At 36.7% G+C, this 22434-nt stretch overlaps 1 protein-coding gene across 3 annotated transcripts in view; it reads right to left on the reverse strand.

Annotated features, from left to right (window-relative positions):
* Window positions 1–22434, reverse strand: part of LOC116171339 (dual specificity tyrosine-phosphorylation-regulated kinase 2-like) — a 61646-nt gene that overhangs the window by 14195 nt on the left and 25017 nt on the right. For all 3 annotated transcript variants that reach the window (XM_031488118.1, XM_031488117.1, XM_031488116.1), the window contains exon 2: window positions 9033–9167. In XM_031488118.1, the coding sequence (XP_031343978.1) occupies window positions 9033–9167 (135 nt within the window). The remainder of the gene's footprint in view (window positions 1–9032; window positions 9168–22434) is intronic.

Raw genomic sequence — 22434 nt, forward strand, 5'->3', positions numbered from 1 at the left:
AAAGTCGAGGTAATTGCGAGCTTCACAGCATACACCATTATGAGCAAGAGTAGGTAACATTAATGGAATAAATTGATTTAATACTTCGTTACGGTACACTTACGCTAATTAGCCGTTTGAATACAAAGTTTTTAAAGCATTTGAACCATTGGTGTACCAGGTGAAATGACCGAAAGCATAGGTACCTACCCATGGAACGTGTAAAAGATTAACTTTTGGCTTTTACACCCACAATAAATGTCGCCAAAAATTTAAATTAGGAAGGCGAACTTAACAGTACCTTAGGATAATGATCGTTTATAATTAATCACACGGAAATGTTCCATAAATATTAATAGCAGACTTAATATGTGTGTTATCTTTATTTATAGTAAGCGGTGGGCGCTATAATTAAATCGATAAAAAATGCAGAAGGTTAACTGCATAGGTTTCTAATTGTAGGAGTAATAAGAAATAAAAGGTTACGTAACAAAACGCTAAACGTTATTCTGCATCCTGTAATATGCCTGCGTGTTTCCATTTTTGCGAAAGGAAAGCTCTGCGAAATCCCTTTAGCCGGAATTTCTAGGAATTCCGTCGCGCACGGATATAAATAAAAATAGATCTTAAAGAGGCTTTGTTGGTATATTTTCGGTTAATGTTAATCTAATTACTTAATAGCGTTTCTTCCATTGAAAGAACGTTGAATGTCGCGATAATAATGGCATTTCGGAGGCGTAGATAAAAGTAGGTACCTACCTACCTATCTAATTGTTAGGATCGAATGGTAAAAGTGCAATGGAGAATAATTAGCTTCTTCATACAGGCTGGCGCATGGAAAATGAAAACCACATATTTAAATCTGTGTAAAAACTCAAACTCAAAATACACCGTACGGCGTAGAATATTTAATCCAAGACCACTATTGCCTCTAAGAAAAAGAAAATTCGCCCCCCGGAGAACTGCAGTGCCGCTTTTCTTTTAGATTCTCATTCTCATAATTACTCAAAATTGAGTACGGAACACATGGAATTTCCTTGAGGACAGTTTTTTTGTTGGGTTTCTGCCTGAATGTAAATCCACGCGTGAGGATGAGTTTTTTAGGGCGACTATTCAGAGGAAACAAATGTGTCTTGAAGACGAGTTGGGGGGCGAACATTCTGTAGTCGAAGTTTCGTGGTAAGGATACTCTAGGAGCCGTTTTTTCGCTAATATTACGATAGAGCACGAGGGCGAATTCGAAAAGAAACCTCGATGAAATCCCTTTAGCAAGAATTTGTACGAATTCCACCGTGCGCACGATACGAATAAAAATAATTTTTAAAGAGGCTTTGTTGGTATATTTGTGGGTTAATGTTAATTTAATTACACAGCAGCGTTTCTTCAAATTGAATTTCGGGACACTAATCGATAAGCCAGCAACACAATAATCGCATTTCGTTTTTGGTAGCGTACGTAATAAATAGGAATAATTACCGTAATTAGCATACAGGGTGGCGTATCGAAAAGTTAATAATGAATTATCAAAATACGCTTGGAGAGATAAACTTTAATTTTCATTAATAACGTTAATTTTCAAGTTTGAATACCTACGACAGGGTAACTGTCATCCCCAAAATCTTGAATGGACAAAGAGAATCAGTTATTTTTACGCGATTTGAGCAATACCTCTCGGAAACATGAGAGGTCTGTTGAGAAAATATTTTTTAAAATATCTATGGAAAGTCTTCTTGGAAAAGTGTGAATGAAATTTTTTTTTAATTTCAGTTCCATTATAATAATATATAATATAGTATCTATTTCTTTAGAAATTGTTTTACAATTATAGAAGCGTCAGGTACATACATATCACAGATTAATTAGGATCAAATGAGTTTTAAGGCTTTTGTATAAATTCATTAATACTGTATAATGCCCTCTTTTGTAAGGAACACTTGACTAGTTTTTTAAATTGTTGTATACCACTTGTCGTAATATTTAATGGAAGTAGATTAAATAATTTAGTTCCCATATAATAGGGAGATTTTTCAAAAAAAGCATGGCAATGCTTCATCGGCAAAATCTTTGGCTTTTCTCTTGTATCGTGGCAATGTGTATCGTCACATTTTGGCAAGTTGTGTTTATACTGGCGGATAAAGCATAGAATTTTGTATATGTAAATACAATGGCAAGATTATCTTTGCAATAAAGATTCTCTCTGTATCGTAGTGCACGTTTTTCAATTACTAAAGAAGTCATATAGTTTCAAACGAAAGAAGGAACCCAGAAGGGGCGGACTAGACAATTTAACCACTACCATACTATAGTGAAGTGATCAAGATATGACTTCCTCGTTGGGAAAAGATAAATCACATTAGCTCAATGTATATGAACTAAACTTCCTGAATCTTTGGTGACCACATGCATTTTGGCCCGAACAATCTTTAATTATTTACCGACGAATTATCCCAATGTCCAAGAAATAAATTTCATGCATTTTCAATGACTGCATGCACTTGTATTCGCATTTTTTTAAACTTTTTCTACAAAAAACGTTTTAGAAAGGATTTGACCGGGGGAAGTTTATTATCAGTGTGCTGTTGCTATGAATGTGTCGATTGAACTCTTCCTTGGTAAATACCGTCCGATTCTTCGCTATATCTGTTGCTTGCTTATCTCGTGCGGACTGTAACCTTGTGTCTTAGCATTATAAAAGAAGGGGGTCTCCTAATTAACATTTCCGCTAATTATAATACGCTTTGCTTGGCCGATCATGGAATTTAACATTAATAACTCGATGCTACGGTTTCGAGTTCCTAAATTGATCGTAGATTTGTTTAGGCTGTTTTTGTCCCTTGTGTTTTGTTCTCGTTGACCCTACTGCATTTCACTCCATACCTGATTTTTATTGTACAGTTTGTCGTTTCGATGTTTACGTGTATTTGTTGTATTTGTACTGTAAAAATTTGACCGTATAAAATAGATTTAAAACATTTGTTTGGAATCGTTCTAGAAGTTTTTTGTAAATCTTTCTACCAATTCTACCGGAGGAAATTTTCTCAGATATCTATCTATAAACATTGCAATTTTTCTAAAAGAGGAATCTGGAAAAACTCCCTAGGATCATCCAAATTTTCTTAGTTTATGTTAGAAATCAGATAAATCCAGTCTTCCTAAAATCTTAGCAATCAACATTGTTCTGGAAACCTCTTTAGCGCATTCAATCAGATTTGACGAAAATGTATCCTTTTCCGCCCTTTTTCTGTGACTCCGTGCGTGTTTGTCGTAGGGCATGTTCATTATCTACTACGTAAGTTCGAAATGTCAGGAGTAAACCTCCCCTTTACTAACTCGTACCTGCCTTTTTAATGAGCATTTGCATTTTAGATATGCGGTGGAAAGATCCATACACATTGGGATTGAATGTTCGCTTAGACTAGTTTATGGCAGAGGGAAAAAATGTTCCTTGAAATTTCCTTTGTGGATGATCTATTCGTATGGGATCTGTTCGAGACAGTGACATCACGAGAGGGTTTTCTTTGGAATGTTTATTCCAATCACGGATATTCCGAGAGCAAACATTTTGAGGGGGTATACTCAAAAAACAACTTTTTCGGATTAATCTTCCTGTCCGAATTCTTCAGAATTTTCCAGAATCGTATACTCGGAAAGGATGGGACTATATACTTCGGAAACAAATGTACCCCGTGGCGGGTTTTCCTCAGGGAGAACCTTTCGGAAGTGAGTAACAATATGGAAAAGTGCCTTATGTTTCCCTTGAACGCGAACTTTTTGGAAGTGATTTTTCTTTGACGAATATTTCTGACGGTGAATATTCACGAAGCGGATATACTTATGGTGAGTATTCGTAGAGCAAGTAGCTGCCGGAATCGAATATACACATATGAATTTTCATACAATTGTTAGAGTTGTGTAGAAACCTACATACAGCAATAGTGTCCTGATAAATTTTCCTTGAAGTGTCTGTGGGGGAAGATGTGATGGGTGAATGTGTCGGGGAGAGTAAATTTTTGGTGAATATTCTGGTAGTTAATATTGATTCACAACGTGTTGTACCTACTTTTTGAGCGTAGGAGATGCCTTATCATGGTATCGCCTGTTTATTATTAATTTAACTTTATTTTATTACTTTAATTCATAGTATAATTATATTACTTTTATTTATAGTAAACTCATTCAGAATACAATAGCTTTAATTTAATTTAATTTTTTTTAAATTTTTTAATGGAATGATTCTCAAAACTTCATGGTTTATCAAGGATACTGAACGAAAATGAGATGTAAGCAAAGAGTGGTTACTCTTTGATGCAAGTATATGCAAGTATAGGCTAATACTTCTACGTCTAGAATTAAAATTGCGACCAATATCTTGGTTTGATATACATCGGTTACAAGTTTTTTAACCTCATATACTCGTACGTTTCTTCAAATTTTCAGTCTCAGAATGCTGTAGATAAATTTCTCACAGGTGGTGATGTTTCCACTTACATTCCACAATTCCGCACCTACATCGCTAACCAGTAAGTCATCGAGTAAAGTGCACACAAGATAGTGGAAGTGCTTGAAAAAAGGAGGAAACGTGACTGTATCTAAAAGTTTCACTGTAGGTACTTGCAAAGTAATTATCTTATCGCAACGTTCATGGCATTCTCAAGGCTCAAGCATAAATAAAATTTTAGGCGCCGTCAGGAACACGTAGGAAGCGACTTACACACTATGTTTTACGTGCACGAAAAAAGCACTACCTCCGCCAATCAATAAAAGGGATAAACTTAAAAATTTACGTGCGGGAGCAATAAATAAGAGAGGTCGCGTGAACTGGAATCGTCAATCGTATTCGTCTTGTAAAAGGATAAAGCAAACGTTGTTTTCCTGAAAAGACACCCTAAAAATATTACGTTGAATTTGCTACAGTATCTGAAGTGCAACGACCCAATGCTTTAAGATAGCATATTATACTCGATGAAATATGCTGTTACAAAAGCGAGAATGGGCGTGGTGCCTATCAGCAAGCCATACATGTGGAAATTAGTACACGATATGGTTCCAGATTAATTGCAACTAATCTTGATAAGAAACGTAGTAAATGCATAATTTTTATCATTTTGAATTTGCCCAAAATCTTTCATTAGCCTTAGACTCTTCTGCATGAAGAACGTTTCGGACCATTCTGAGTATGAGACAGGTCAAAGATTTAATTGTTTATTGCGATGAGGTTGTAAACAGATAACCTTACCAATCAACGTACGTTTTTAAATGGGTTATACGTCCTAGATTGAAGGAATGTAATTTTATCTGATGGAATTTCTCATATCAACATTTTTTATAAAATTAGAGCATTTACTGTATTTTCATTATAACAAATTTCATTGCTTGCAAATAAAATAAACAAAGCATTTCATCACCTGGACAAATTTGGATTTGTATACTCGTATGTCGAGACACAATGATTGATCTCGGGTTTCGGGGATCTGACTAACGAAATTTCCCGCTCCCGATGGAGCTCGTTATTCTCAGGGATGACACAAAATCTGCCATCACCAAATTTACAAAACTGTCAATGCTCTAGTGAGGTGAAATGTCTAGACGTATTTGTGCCTCAACATTAATTTTAAGGTCGAAACCTTCGTCGATGATTATTTTGTAAGTGCAATTTTTATCAAGCAGACATAAATAATCTAAAATTCTAGGCTCTAGGGATGAACACGTTAAAAAGTAGCACGTTACCTCGTATAATAATATTCCGTACGCAGCATTTAATTTAAGAAAGAGTACATTTGCTTCTATATCCGTCAGCAAACAAAATGAATAACGGACAATACCCAAATAATTGGAAGTTATTACAAGGTTGATTTAATAAAGTAAATTCCCACAAGAAAATTTTTACCGCTGTTGTTAGGCAGGAGAGATAGTATCCCAAATCCACAAGTAATAAACCTGTAAAGGTTGAGCTTTACACGTCCACTGCGAAGCTTTCGATTTCATTATGTCTAATTTATAATTGAAACGTTAAATACAAGCTCACTTCTACCTTATAATCTTAAGCCTCAAGCCCCAGGGCTTTAATAAGTGGCAACCTTAGTTACAAGATTCACAGTGCAGGTTTCAAAGAGTACAATCAAATATTCCAAGTTCTAGCTTCTCGTTTCTGACAACAACATTAAGATTGCGTGAATATATATATTTTTTAGTTTTCTGGATATTCAAATCAGTGCTTAAGCTCCAAGCTTTATCTTCCAGCTTGGAGTTCAAACTTGAAAGCTTCACTTTCGAATGTTCAACCTTAGGGATTACTTTAAGCTACAAGATTCGGACTACAGACTTCATGTTTCTACGAGTAGATTCAAGCTTCCTGCTTCAAGCCTCAGAATACCCGCTTACCTTAGACTCAGAAGTAAAATGTTTGGCGTCCAGTTTCCGAAGTGAACCTTCGGAATTTAAACTTTTCAGCTTCGGGTTCCCATTTCTAGATACAAACTTTAGGTTTTAAATAAGAGACTTCAATAGTAAGAATTCAAACTATAATTTTTAACTTTAGATTGATGTACTGGAATTCATTCAGATCTAATGATTCGAGCATAATGGATATGAAAGTGTTACAGTTTTAAATTGGAAGCTTCGGAATCTCAATTTTCAATATTCTTTGGGCCCTCAAGGTCATGTTTGAAGCCTCTTAAATTAATGTTCAATTTTTACGACACGTGCCCACAAGCTTCAAACAGGTCTCTTAGACAAACACCTAAGGGGGTACTGTAACGGGTCTTTTCGTTAAATAACTTTAGTAAATTGTTTTATCACCCGCGAAATCTTAATTTTCAATACGCTTTGGGCTCTTGGGGTCATGTTTGAAGCTTCCTGAACTGAAAGGTTGGGCTTCAAGAGTGCGAAACGCATATACGGAATGCCATTCGGTGCAAAACTCCAACACGGAATGCTCAAGCGCAAAATGAGCCGGACCTTCCGAGGCAAACCTACGTACCGTATGTGCGGAAATTTATAGATCTGGTAAAAGGAATTTTTTGGCCAATCTTTCAATGCGAGTTATGTACGCCATTTTTGATATCGTGTAAAATTTAATTGTTAATTACAAGTTCGCGGGTATAACTGTAATATCTAGAAAAATCGTTAACCGCGTAACCAAAGATTGTGCCCCCATTTTCGACGAATTTATTGTCGGGGGTATTTTGTACAGTCCGTTAATTCAGTAGGAGCCGCCCTTTGGAACAAAAACTTGTGTACTTTGTGAAAACTAATAGACGGCGGATTTAATTTTCAATCGTGAAGTGTTACCTCTTAAAGCGTGAGCGAACAAATTCGTTTCAACTTATTATCGGATTAGCATGCTCTCATGAAAATAAATTGTTACCACGAAAGCGTTGAGGTCCAAGGTGCAAAGCATTTCATTTGCGCTATATTTGGAGTGCCTAGTTACGTTAAAAAACAAGGTTATAAATCAAAACTGTGCACTTCTACCGTGTATACGGGCTGTTATTAGATTTATAACCGGTAAAAAAGCTTCAAAGCAATTAATTCGTGCTATTGTTGGCTGTCAAAACACCAAATTATAAGGGTAAATACTGCAGAACATTGGTATCTATCTATCTTGAGGATACACTACTACAGGGTGCGAAAAATCTAAGCTCGAGCATCTCAGGATTCAACCATCTTAAAACTTCAGGTTAAATGATTCTAACTATCATGCTTCCGGACTTTCTCGATTCGGGTGTCGAGCACGGCCCTCAAATTCCCAACTTTCCGACTACAGATTTTCAACATCAAATCGCCCTAATGTGAGTTTCAAAGCTTCAAGGTATCTAGATTTTCAGGTCAGCACCATTTTGAATTGAACGTATACGGTAAACCCATGATCGAATGAGTATCAAATTGCCATCACCAGAGGTCAAGATTCCTTCAAGATACGGGACTTGGTCTTCAAAGAAGAAACTTCAACTTAATCGGAGACAGACTGTAGAATTCTAGCTTCCGTATTCAAACTGAAGAATTCAAATATTAGATTTTAATCTTCGTTTTTGAGATATCATGATTCAACCTTATACTGGGGGATTCAAAGTTTCAAACATTAGGTCCTAACTTCATCCTCCGTATAACTCATTGAAATCAGATTAACACTTCGAGCTTTCTGCTCCTGCTTTCAAGCTTCAAGGAGGACACTCAAGCTTCAAGTGTCACAATCCGAACTTCAGGATCAAAATGTGCGGAACCCAAATACTTGGCACATACCGTTATTAATGCAAATAGGTCACTTCGTTATCGACGCCTGCTGATAATACTTTCGTCTCGTCGCTACACATTTTTGGATTCGTATTTGAACTGAAAAGGGCAAACCACATCAAAGGGTTTCAGATAAACCCAGATTCGTCATTTCTAAAACTAAAAAAAACAAAATCCACAAACGAACTTTTTGGCAGAGAGTTTCGCTAATAAAGCTGCTTTTGTAACCCAAAAGTGAGCTTTCGTGCCTTGTAATTCCACCCTCGTGCCTCTCATTTTGTTTTCCCCATAAAGGGAATAAACGCAAACTTGTTTTCGCTTTACAAAAATTTCAGTACCGTTATTAAAACTTACTCTACTATTTATAAGGACCTTGACATTTACGATTATATTCAACTCTGGAAGTAACAATAAAAATATGGGAACTCATTTTGCATTCACAGTTTAATGCAAATTCCGCTTCATATTATACAGTTTATAACTTGCAATTTTGTTAAAAGTGGAAATAATGGGGGTGATCTCCACATCGAAATTACCGGTTCATTGAACTTGATTATTTGCAATTAGCGTACGCGCGAAACGTAGTAAATAAATCTTGCAAAAAAACATTTATTTACGCTAACCAAAATAATCGCAAGTGAGCAATCGTTAACGGAAGTACTATCTTTGTTACGAGCAGGTATTTATTAACATTAAACAACGTTAATAGGCAATTCCTTTATGGATACCATAAAGGCGCGTGAATGATAGGAATGGAACGGTAAAAATTACATTTCGCATTACTGTTTATAAAAAAGCTGCCTACATTAAAATATACTTACCTCTGAATTGATGTATGTATTTTTTGAGGTGGAAATTCCATTTTTAGACGACACTTTATAATGCTTTCCATTTGCGGTTTGTGGTTTCGTGCCATATTTTGAAAGGACATCTTTGTGGTGATGGGTCGCTGGGCTCTGAAAAAGGAAAATTTTTCAATTTCGGCATGAATAATTTGTTAAAAAGGATTCGATTCGAATGTACACAAAGAAAACTTTGGACTTTTCCGCATATTACCAAAATGAATGGTGCATAAAAGCTGAAAATTGAGGCGTTCACGTCTCATTTAGATGTTGCAAATTCAATGAGCGTGACCTATTTTTCTACGCCAATCGTTAATACCTTATTTTACGAAGTAGGTCATCTCCGCGAGGATGTTTCCAGCATCGAGCACGTAGGAAACCGTTTATCTATTGCGGTAGGACGGTAGGCAATTTGAAATAATGGTTTAAGGTCATTACGAAGGGCTCGGTGAGATTGCAGCAAGGTGGAACTCACATCCGGCGTGAACGATTAGACTTTCACAGATATATTTTACGTACTTATCCATAATTGTCACGGAGGCGCTGTTATAAGCCGGGATTTGTCAGAGGAAATCCCTTGCTTGAGTTATTGTGAGATGACATGAATACGGATCGGTTTTGAAAATAAATGGATGTAATGCAACCTAAAAAGTAGGGATGTTATTTTCTTTCAAGGACGAAAAGGGTCCATCGACCACAAAGTTGATTACAGTAGTGAGCCCCAGTCAAGGCAGTAAAGTTTTATGTCTACATTTCAAGGAACTGTAAAATTTGTTTAGTGTACTAGGTAGGTACAACAGGTGTAAAGTATATTGACGTATGTATCTAATACGGAAAACCAATCGTATTCATTACACAATGCGACGAAGTACATTATTATCCTGTCACTGACACATTTGAAACAGACATGACATTCCATGCTGCATTTTAACGCAGTTCTTGCAATAAATATGCATTCTTTTATTTCTAGATTTTACAGCAGTCTTGTTTTACGAGTTCTTCTCGCAGAAGTATGCGCATCGTTACCCTTTTATCTTCTTTACTTTTACATCTACATGCCTAATGTGGCATTTTCACAATTTACATGTGAAGTACACAAAATCGCAACAATGTAATTCAAATTAAAGCGCAAAATTCGAGATTAAAATCGTGCTGGACGAATTGCAGTTTTAGTTTGCTTAAAGTTAAATGGTTGACAGTATCACAGTTTTTTAAAATTAAGAATCAACAACGTGTGCCAATTCAAATTAATAGTCATTTACTATACCGAACGATAAAGTATCCTAAAAAAATAGTGAAAGACCATTAAAAAACTAAATAACACAAATTAAATTTACATTTTTCTTTTTATTACAGAATTTAAATTCAAGCTTGTTTGACCGTGGCGCTCTCTACACTTTGAACATGAACTAACCACAAAAATAAAATAGCATTTTTGTATGCAATAAATGCAAATAACAATCCCGTTCATATTTGCGTTACTGTAACGAGGTTCTCAAAATCTGATTTTTACTTATAAATTGCAACACTGTAGAATTAATAACTCTATGCGTTATTATATTCAAAACTCCATTGCATTAAAATGATTTGATGTCAATCGGTAGCTGATTAAAAATAAAAGTCAGTTTCCATTGTAAAGTTTAGGGTAGCTTGCTAATAAAGATTTTTGGTAATTTAAAACGGTGGAAAGGTAATTCAAGATTTATTTTGTGCGTGAGACATTTTATATATTGATAAAATTTTATAAAAATAAATCGAGCGTTTTCAATGTTTTGTTTGAAAGATGGGACGTCCTCAAAAGTACCAAAAATTGCGGTTCTGCAAATTTGTTAACACTGTTTCATTATTACAACCTCTAACTAGCCCGCCCATAAACGAAGTTACGCACAAAATATACTGAATTTGTTTTAGGTTCAACGAATGCGTTTTCCATTTATCTATTCCAGTTGTATCAGTGTCTATGTCTATTGTTAATTCCACAGATCTAAAACGAAAATTCTCAACCCCAACCGCCGCGTCGCCCTGAAGACACGTTCTTTGGGAATAAATCCCCCCGATCATCTACTCATTACGCTCGCACTTTAAGAATTTAAGTATTGAGAATATATATCGCGAATGGTGTAGTAATAATAACAAAAATAGTACCGAGATAAAACTAATCACTATGTTTTAGATAATCTTTACAGCATTATATTATTTAATGCATTCGTGTACTTAACGTCTATTTACAGACGGGTATGTCATCTGATAGTAACGTAAATCTACTCGCAGGTAAGGTACAGAAAGTCATAAAGTTTGTAATACGGCGAAAAAATCTTTGACCTATTTTAAAACGACAAATTAAAAAAAGTACAATTTAAAAAATTGTAGCCAATGGTGTGGCTGGAACCTCACCAATCGCAAACGGCTACTATCTTATCGACAACGGTATTTAATGGGTCTAGGACACTTCGCCGAATGCCCACAACGCCGACACGATTTTTTGAAGGTCCATATCGCCGACTAGGGACACTACGCCGACGGACACTACGCCGATCGTGCCCACATTGTCGACAAGTGTGCAAGGGACACAACGCCGACCATATGCCCACTTCGCCGACGGACACTACGCCGATCGTGCCCACATTGCCGAAACGTGTGCAAGGGACATTAAGCCGAACGTGACCACAACGCCGACTGTTCGAAAATCCAGGCCCCTCATACTCTGTCCAGTGTATGAGTTTGCATTTTAAAAAGTTTAAAAAACATGTCCTAAACCTACAAATAACCTAATATCCAAAGCTGCTTTGCTTCACACTCCGTCCAGTTTGATTAAGAATTTTCGTATGAGTCTGTAGTTCGAAAGAACAAGAAGTTAAAAAAAATATTCTGAACCTACAATAACCTAACGTCAAAAGCTACTTGGTGTTGCGCACCGTCCAGCTTGATTAAGAAGTGTTATATGAGTCGACGTTATGGTCACGTTCGGTTTAGTGTCCCTTGTTCACTTATCGGCGATGTGGGCACGGTCGGCGTAGTGTCCGTCGGCGAAGTGGGCATGGTCGGCGTTGTGTCCCTTGCACACTTGTCGACGATGTGGGCACGGTCGGCGCAGTGTCCGTCGGCGTAGTGTCCCTAGTCGGCGATATGGACCTTCAAAAAATCGTGTCGGCGTAATGGGCATTCGGCGAAATGTCCCGGCCTCTATTTAATCACGGAATCAACTCGCTATACGTGACCTAAAATTTCCACAATCCAAATTTTGTTACTCATACCTTAGTAAATAAATACAAGTTTTGTAGCCAAAAGGGCACTTCCCATATTCCAATCGTTTCTCAGCTTTCAGAACCATATTTAAGAACACCTGTTTCAAATTTCAACCAAATCGGTGGGGTAGTTTGAGCTGAATTTTGTTTATAGCTTTAAAACCCACTGACATACAATTCATATGTTTGGAATTAGTACGAAAGCCTTAAAAATTAAATGTCATAAATGAAATATGACATAATGGAACCGTTTCAAAGGTTTTTTATGTCATAATTTGAGAATTAAATTAAAAATAAAAGTCAATGTTTGGAGCAGCTTGCGATTAAAAGGTTTAGTTAATTAAAATGTTTAATATGTCCCTATAATAAATTAAATAAGTGTAAAGGTATTTCAAGCCTTACTTTGTGGGAGAGACATTTTATACAGGGAGAAACAAAAAGTATGTAATATTTCGCTTTCAAAAGTCCCAAAAAATTTGTGCTTTCTCAGGTGTTTACGGTATGCCCTTTCCGACTTTGTTACAATTGTTTCAACATGACTACCCTTAGCTGATCCGCCCCTAAACGAGGTTAGATACAAAAAATTTTCGTTTCTACTACCATTTCCGAAAAATTATCAAACTCAACTCAGCTCAGGTGGTATTCTGGAAATGGCAGTGGAAAATCATAGGTCTTGTTGAAGATTTGCGGCTGTCTGCTCGACAAATGAAAATCCCAGTGCTTGCCACGGATGAAAAGTATAATATCCAAGACTATACAAGAAGATTGGAAAAAAAGTGTCAGTAGGATGGATTCCCTTAATGCCAGAGCAGAAACTGCCCAGGAAAGACAATTTGGACCCTTTGACAAACTATGACAGTTATTTCTCGTGGATTGTCTAAACTCTAAGGCGATGAAATAGGTATTGATTCTTCGTTGGGACCCGCCTACAAAACAGAAATCAATAGATACAGTAGGTCTATAAGGGCTATCCACTCTCAAAAAAAGGCAAAAATCCCGTCTACGTCTAGAAAATTGATTAATTTTTTTGAGACTGGGAGCGGTTTTCTTATTGAATACATGACAAAAGGGATTAATGGTGAGGTTTGTGTAAGCACCAATGAATGCTTGAAGAGAGGCCCTTACAGTAAAACGACCTCACGATAAACAAAAAACTGCACGGCAAAGGTCAAAAAGGCTCACCGCGTTCAAGCAATTGGATTAGGTAGAAAATTTAAAGGAACCCTAGTATATGATTGCCTTTGCGAACATAACTTCTAATTGCACATGAACCTGCCTTCTAGCTCTACAAAACTCTTTCGCTGGGATCTTGTCATTGTTTGTAATATATCCATGAATACACGTGTTCTACTTATTTTAACATTTACAAATTCAAAAAATACCTAATGCATTATGCGTCATTGCACTTTTAATAGTATATTGAAAGACAAGTGTTACAATGCGACCTATTGTAATATAGCGTAGGCGGTACAACTGAATATCGAGGTAAACGCTGCACTTTGTGACAAAAGCATGAAACTCGGTACACATGTTTATTAGGTCCAAATAAAACTTTTGACCCGCAGCACCCACCGAAATTTTCGTGTGGGTGCAAAATTTGAACACTTTTGTTCAAAAGGGTGTTCAAGATTTTAAACCTGTAAAAATTAACGAATTTCGGCATTCTAGAGGTCGTTTTTGAATTATTTAGGGTCGCTGGTGCGAATGGCGGCATTAAAAAGTTGTATATCTGACCCTTACGCCCCAAATTTGGAGTATTTTCAAAATAATGGTAAATTCTGAATTTGATAGTTTTAACTCTGCGTGATATTTCGGATATCGATTGCAGCTAATTTGGACGTGCACTACATGCTAGAAATGTTATATTGATGTTAAAACAGTTTCTGGTGTGTAAATAGGCCGTTAATCGTTCAATAATTTGTTCAAAATTTGGAAATTCTATACTTGAAGGATTTTGCCGTTCTTGGTGTCGTTTCCATATAATTTGTGGTTGCTGATGCTGATTTTGTATTCAGAAAACAGATGCGACTCATAGTTAGGCCCTTCTCATACTATTTTACCTATTAAGAGAGAATGTTCGGTGCAGTCATACCTTTGTTGTCCCGGATTGCAACAACTATTGAATGACAAAGAAAGACGAAAGAGACGGGCATTTCATTTAAGATCAGTCTTGAGCTCACTCCACGACAAGTAACATCTTGCAGCGAGCTAGTTGCGTCCGACTCGTGCCCCTGGAAATGAGGATATTGCAACGATACCGTGAAACGCGATCGATCGCGACCAGGATCGCGAAGTAGTGCCTGGGCGTGCCCTGAAGTCGCCGAGGCAGCCCCCAAAGTACATCAAACGGGGTGCGATACGATTAGGCCGCGAGTCACAGGCGTTTTAGGCCCTGCACGTCGCTGTATTGAGAGACCGTTACCACCATGACCTGACCAGCTGGTTCTGGTTCCCTATGCACACACGCTAGATGCCGGTGATCTGGTACAACAACTCAACGAAGGGAAGAGGATTAAAGCTGCTTTCATTCATATCAAAACAAAGTGGCACAAAGCCTGTGCATCGAAGTTCCAAGGGGCTAAATTGGATAAACTTTTACTAAAAGTTCAGTCTTCTACCAGTGCTATTAATGTACCTGACCGATAATTCCTCATTACAATTATTGTGGTTGTAGATGTAAGACAGTATAAGAGTAAAAGTTTATGTGCTCTGCACTATACCTACAGTTAATAATTTTTTTATCCTTCATATGTCAACTTGCCTATCTCTGGGCCATCAGCTGGCGACACTCTTGCTTCAAGGGGCACAAGTCGGACGCAACTTGCTCGCTGCGTGATGTTACTTGTCGTGGAGTGAGCTCAAGCCTGACTGGAAGTACAGATTTCCCAACAAACGATGCCGGGAGGGCAATAATGGAAGCATAGGCGGCATATTCGGTCAGAGAACATATGTCCACTTCCGAATCTTAATGAAAAGCCCGTCTCTTTCGTCTTTCTTTGTCATTCAATAGTTGTTGCAATCCAGGGCAACAAGGGTATGACTGCGCCGAACATTCCCTCTTAAAGTCTTAATAGGTAAAATAGTATGAAAAGGGCCTAACTATGAGTCGCATCTGTTTTCTGAATACAAAATCAGCATCAGCAACCACAAATTATATGGAAACGACACCAAGAAGGGCAAAATCCTTCAAGTATGGAATTTCCAAATTTTGAATAAATTATTGGACGATTAACGGCCTATTTACACACCAGAAACTGTTTTAACTTCAATATAATATTTCTAGCTAGTAGTGCACGTCCAAATTAGCTGGAATCGACATCCGAAACATCACGCAGAGTTAAAACTATCAAATTCAAAATTTAACCATTATTTTGAAAATACTCCAAATTTGGGGCCTAAGGGTCAGATATGCAACTTTTTTAATGCCGCCATTGGCACCAGCGACCCTAAATCATTCAAAAACGACCCCTAGAATGCCGAAATTCGTCAATTTTTACAGGTTTAAAATCTTGAACACCCTTTTGAACAAAAGTGTTCAAATTTTGAACCCACACGAAAATTTCGGTGGGTGCTGCGGGTCAAAAGTTTTATTTGGACCTAATGAACACGTGTACCGAGTTTCATGCTTTTGTCACAAAATGCAGCGAAAAAATTTGTACTGCCTACGCTAATACGACTATCTTGTGGCACGAGTGGCGACGCGAAGCGTAGCCACGAGTGTCCGCAACATAGGAGTATTACAATAAAGCATTGTAACACGCGTTTTTCATACTATTTTTTCTATTTCGGTGCTTTAATTTAATTTAAAAAATCATTATCACAAACTATAGGGAACATTAGAACTAACATGTTTTATGTTGGGAACACTTTTTATGCCGTTAAGTTTTAGGCTGGCAGCGTAGTAAGTCTGACATTTTGAAGTTCAAACATGGAAGTACCCAACGAAGTACCTACTTGTACTAAATAGTAACTGCCAACTTAAGAGATGAGTTACCAAAAAAAACGACTATAATCACTGTCTTTGTACAACTGTTTTCGGTCGAAAACAGTTGTACAAAATCATCATTGTGACACCGAAATAGAAAAAATGTATTTTGATTCTGTATGTCTAATCACGTAGCTCAACGTAATTCAGCAATAAAATTATCGATTAGCGGCTGGATTATTCAGGAAAATCGATTATATCATAAACCATTTATCGATTATGGAAGAACCGATTAGATATCTAATATCAAATGATTAAGTAACGAGGACAGGGGATATTATTCAGAATAACAAAGTTTCCCTAATTCTTTAGCTTATTGTACACATCCAGCATTTAACATTGGAATAGAAGAACATACAGAGTATAAAATAGGTACTATGTCTGTGTCTCAAAAAAATCAGGATAAGGGTACAAAATGTTTCGCTTGTAAAGTACGTCCCAATAGTCACAATTTTGATCGGCAACCTTAACATATAAATGCATGGTATAATAAAAATATAAATCTGATGGAACTAACGGCTTTGTCTAGATTGATGGTTATCCCCTTTCTGGCTTAATAAAAAATTAAATTTCACACCCCAAATCTTCACTGGTTGCCGACATTCAAGAGCCTAAGGATACCGTATATACATTCCGTTTGCTTCACCTTAATATGGCCAATAAATCATATTCTCCACTAAGAATTGATTCTCTCCTCTCATTCAAAGATAACTGCTGAAGGATTATAAATTATTTCCATTTCGTTCAAGTTCCGAACCATACCACTAGTTTTTAAATGTTTAGCATATTTCTCATGCGCTTATTTTGACTATGACATGTTTGGTGTAGGCCAAAGCGCCAATGGTTTTGTGATATTAACAAGACGATGCAAAACAGAAATAAAGACGTTACGTAAGACTCGCCACTCGTCCCTGAGAAAATGTACGCTCGTGCGGGGAAAAAACGCATCTTATGAAATTAGTTTCTTCAGTAGATTACAATGAAATCGATTATGCACTAATTATAGGTCCATAGTGCTTTAAGCACCGACATAATGCATTTATCCCATTTCGATATTTTAGACATGACCTTATTTCTATTTATCAATATATTTTTCCCAAAACTTGTGGAATTAAATAACAGACCATACATACGAATATTACGTGGTGTGTTTATTTCATTGCCTACACCTTATAAATAACTGATTTTATTACGTACATAGTTAAGAGTACAGTTAAACTATAAATATAGCCATACTTTTTGCAAGACTTTATTAAAACATTGTCCAAACATGCAAGAACATTCCAAAACAAATTACCTCTCAAGGTTCGTATCGTCATCTTAAATTGGCAAAAAGCGTTAACTAACATTTCAGCGTATAATGTTATAAGAAAGCTTAAATACACAAATAAATAAAGCCTTGAGTTTGTTATTACCTACTGTAATGATGGCAGAAGTAGGTACCTACACTTGAACGCTTTCCATTTTGTAATATTTACATAATGCGAAGAAAATGCTTCGATGAAGGTTGCGCCAAAAGGAAACCACGAATTGCGGAGAAAATAGAAACTTTAACGCACTTCTGGAATAAAGATCAAGTGATTACTTTCATGAATACAAAGTGTTTATAGCACCTAGTAAGACGGAATTTAGTAAATTAATTAAATCTGTTTTAATGGTAAGTATTAGGTGTTTCTTTCAAGGCTCTACGGCGTTACGTAAAGCAGGAACTGTTTCTGTTATTGCCAAATTAACAGAGCCGTTTTCGGTGCACTAGTCGTAGGCAGTAATGTAAGAACAATTGTATTACTAATCCTTCCTTATAGACCGCCACGAGTCAAGGCTGAATGCTTCAGAGACAAGGAAAGTGCTTTGTCATATTGACGTATGTAAATGATGAAAATTCGATCAATTGATTATGGAAAAATCCCATCAATTTCGACTCATGCAGCGTAATATGGGCAGTAAATTGATAAATTAAGAAGTCTTCCTCCATATGTCTGCGTTTAATTAATAGTGGCCCTCGAATAAATTCGGATTAGCATCAGCCTCATTAATCAAAATTTCACACAACGTGTAATTTTGTCTCTATTCATTTCATTCGCAATTAAAGGTCAATAGCTGTAGTGTATGTAGGAAGCGATTTGAGTGGGATTGGGACGACACAAACTGTATTGCATTCAGATACCAAAAAAAATTCTTCCAATTCCATTGGTGTTATTGACTTTCATCTTATATGGATTACCTTTAATTTAGACCTAGACCTCAACATTTTGAAAAGTTAAAAAAGGAAGTAGCGATACCCACAAAGATTAAAGTACTTTCCAATTGTGTTTTATTGGTTTTAATTGAACTTTCATATACCTGCCATGTCGTCTTGTCTTATAAAGTAAAACAGGAAAATTTCTTTTACAGAACCAGTAACAGTTATTCTAATGCTGCATGTAACACGAATCGTTTTTGCAATAGGAGACCTCCACATTTTCCTATTATTTATGTTTGTATGGAAATTTACTACCCTTTTAGTGCGACAACGGCATACAAAGCAGCTTAAAGTTATGATCCATTAGCATAAAAAATGTGCAAAAAATAGAATTCCTTCTGTGAATGGAACCTTGAACTGCTTTGATTATTAAAAGCGGTCACTATTGACGTTTAATTGTTACTCTTTGTTAATCATCTTCGTGATGGGTTAACAAAGCACTTTGTCGCCGTGAAAAAAACAAAGGCTAACCTCCAACCAGATATTTCGGTAATGGAAAACACATGACTCATCCTCGAGTTTTAATCGCGTTAAAAAAAGCAAAACGAGAGTGACAGACTGACAGGTGAACGGCTTCTCCAAATTTGAAATGCATAATCAATCCGCGAGTCAGTCTCAGTTATGATAATCGCGCCCATAATTGTCAGTCCAGCGACCTATACTTGCGTCAGTTGCTTGGAAGATCAGAAAAAAAACGAAACCTTTTCGCGATATGAAAGAATAGAAGTCGCAGACAAAGTTGATTAAACTTTCATTTATGGATCAAGCTGGTTATTCACACGTACTTGAATCATCTCCAAAAAAAATCCGCGTGATAAATAAATTTCGCAATGGGAAATGGATGATAAAGATCGGATGGTTTTTTTTAAAAAACGCAACCTTGTGATGGGTTTTACTGTCGATACGCAAGACGATTTCCTGCCACGATGCACCAGATTTGTTTACATGGCATATTCGTATCGATTGATTGGTAATTTATATTTTCGCGTGCAAAGCAGATATACACGTATAATTTAATTATGTAAAATAATACGGTCTGGTTGGGTTATAAATGGCTTCCATATAAAATTACGTGAAGGGGCTTTCGTGCAGGAAAAAGAGATACGTTTCTCGGTTACTTGTAATCCATGAAAAATTAATTGCGATTTTTTCAAATGATGAATGTGCGCAATTAGCACAAATAATAGGCCAATTTTTGCCGCCAATTAGAGATACTTTTTCGTTGAACAGCGGTAAATCGTTCTAAATAAAACATTCGCTACAAAAATTTGACATGGTTGAAATTCGTAAAGTGAGAGTAAAATTATACAGCGGAAGATTGCCAGAACATTTTTGGGAATGAGCATGACTATAGTTTGGAAATTCCCTCGGAAATTCCTAAACGCTTTTCTTGACGTTTAGTTTTCATCAGAGCAAGGTATACATTGGAAATCACAAAAGGGAAACGAGCTGTCCCCAGGACTTTCCTCTTGTGACAAAAACCGAGTTATGGAAAGATCCTCGAAAACGACTAGTTTCGGTTCGCCTAAATATGATCCCTTTCTTACCTGAATTGGAAGCTTTAATATTTCGTGTTGTATGTTTTGATTACGGCTATAATTTCAGAGATGGAGGACCCTTCCCTCACGTTATTTGAAGAGGAATCACAGCACTAAACTAGCAAGAGAGCTTATTGTACAAAATTGCCCCTTAATACTCCTGATCAATGTTCATAAACAGGTTGATTTTAGCTGAATGAAACCTTCATCTTCCTTAATAAAAAAGGTTTGTCCACTCTTATTCCTCTTATTTGGAAAAAGAAGCGATTTATCTCTTCGCTCCATTTCATTCGCCTTTTAAGGTTTCCTTTGCGCTGCTCCCATCCACAAGCGGTTGAGAAGCAGGTACAAAGATATCTTCGTTGTAGTTGTCTTTTTCTTAATCTTCTTTCGGATGTAGAGGTTTCGGGTAACCCGACGAGAGGCCTCCTGATGCTCACCATTTCGTCACAATCGGTTCGCATGCTGCAACGTCCAGCGATAGTTCCAGACGTGCCCTGACGTTCCTCAGGTGTTTTCCCAGACATTATTTATCTTATTGTTAGTACGCAAATCGTAAGACAATTAGCAGTCTGCACTAGCACCAAATTTCTTAACGAAAGGAATTAATTTCTACCAACCTCCGACCACCTTCCCGGTTTTTTGTCGAGATCGGTTATAATTGCTCATATCTCTACCAACAGAGTGTCGGCGGAGAAGGTACTCACAAAGGGTGATTACAAAGTGCAAGTGCAAAGTGGAGGCTTGAGCAAATAATTTCCAAATTATTATTTATACACGAAAAACGCCGAAAGGTTTTATCTAGGCGTCGAAGACCACAATTGGTATACTATATGAATTTCGCCAGAAAGATTTAAATTGTTAAGTGTTAAATTTGAATTTGATTTATTAACGATAGATTTCGCATTGGGTTGGGATTGCACGCAATTCCGATGATGTTATTTGATTTCGAAGTCGATCTGATCAGAATTGTTAGTTGTTAATTTTGTTTAAATAATTTCCTCACTTATATTGTTTATTCAATTGTTGTAAATCTAAAGTTCGTGTAAAAGATTAAGGTAAGGAACATCTGAAACATTTGCGTAGTTATTGTAAAAGTTTATCTCCGGTCGTAGAAGTTCTGGTATCGCTGCGTACGCTAATTAAATATCGAGATAAGGACGTGTTATCTCCGTTAATGAAACACAGGTGAGGAAGTAAGGAAACGTTAAACGGCGCCTTTTTTGGCCAAGCGGTTGTTTGGTGGTGGCTCTTTTTGGTGGAAACGCGAATCGAGCTTTTTGACGTTCAAACGCAGCTGTATTTGAGGTATTTGTTTGCAAAACAGTCAGTTTAGTGCTACGCGTATTAAAACTTGATTATCGATCATTTGTCGCTTAAGAGACGGTCTTTAGGTTATTAGTTCATTTGCCCACTATCAAAGGGCTAATGCTACAACTGTAATTACAACGAAGTTAGTGTCGTTTAAATCAAAGTAAATTTTTCTATTTCGTCCCCAGAATTACATCAGGTGTTTTTTAAAAATTTTTTCATTTTTTCTTTGGAAGTTTGGAGACGGTTAAAGCTGCCGAATTTTTAAATTTAATAACATTCACATCAATATCGAGATTTTCATCGTGGCGGAGGCTGGACGTGCCCTAGAAATATTGTAATTCTTGTATTTCTTTTAAAGGTTTTATTACTACCGGAGTTTAATTGAACTAGCTGATCAGGTTTTTTGTGGGTGGCTTAGTGACCGTTTGCCATTGCACATAGCAATATACCTATTCATCATTTTTAAACTTGACAGCTCTTGGTTCCTTATTTCTGTATTTAATATAGTTTATTTTACTTATTATGCATTTGTTTATGACTTATGCTGCTGTACCAACCCAACCCACCATACATTTACCAATTTCCATGCCCGAACCCGGATTCGAACCAGGGACTTTTAGTACCGCAGTCAAGCTTCCACACCAAACATGTGAGTGTTTAAAGCATTCATAATAATTGATTTGGGACACCGTCTTAAACATTATTTTTGTTGGTCGACTAAGAATGTTGACATACTGATCTTGGGCTCTTCATTTACATGTGGAAAATTCTCAGATAAAAAATTACTCTGGGGAGAATTTTTTCGCGCCTGTTTAGAGGTGGGCTACAAACTTTAGAAAGCAGTGAATCAGGGAACAATGTAGCAGAGTCTAAAGCCTATACACACATCGAACTCGTTTTAATTATAACCATCTCTTGTTTGTTACATCGTTGCTTAAATAGTTTCTTTCAACCCTGAATATCTTCCTTTCTTATTTTATCTTTTCTAGTTCCGTAGCTCACTTATTTTTATTTTTAAGTAAGTAGTTACCTTTAGTTTTGACTGGGCGGGGTTTCA

The sequence above is a fragment of the Photinus pyralis genome, unplaced genomic scaffold (genome assembly GCF_008802855.1).
Source record: "Photinus pyralis isolate 1611_PpyrPB1 unplaced genomic scaffold, Ppyr1.3 Ppyr1.4_LG5, whole genome shotgun sequence".
Taxonomy (NCBI): domain Eukaryota; kingdom Metazoa; phylum Arthropoda; class Insecta; order Coleoptera; family Lampyridae; genus Photinus; species Photinus pyralis.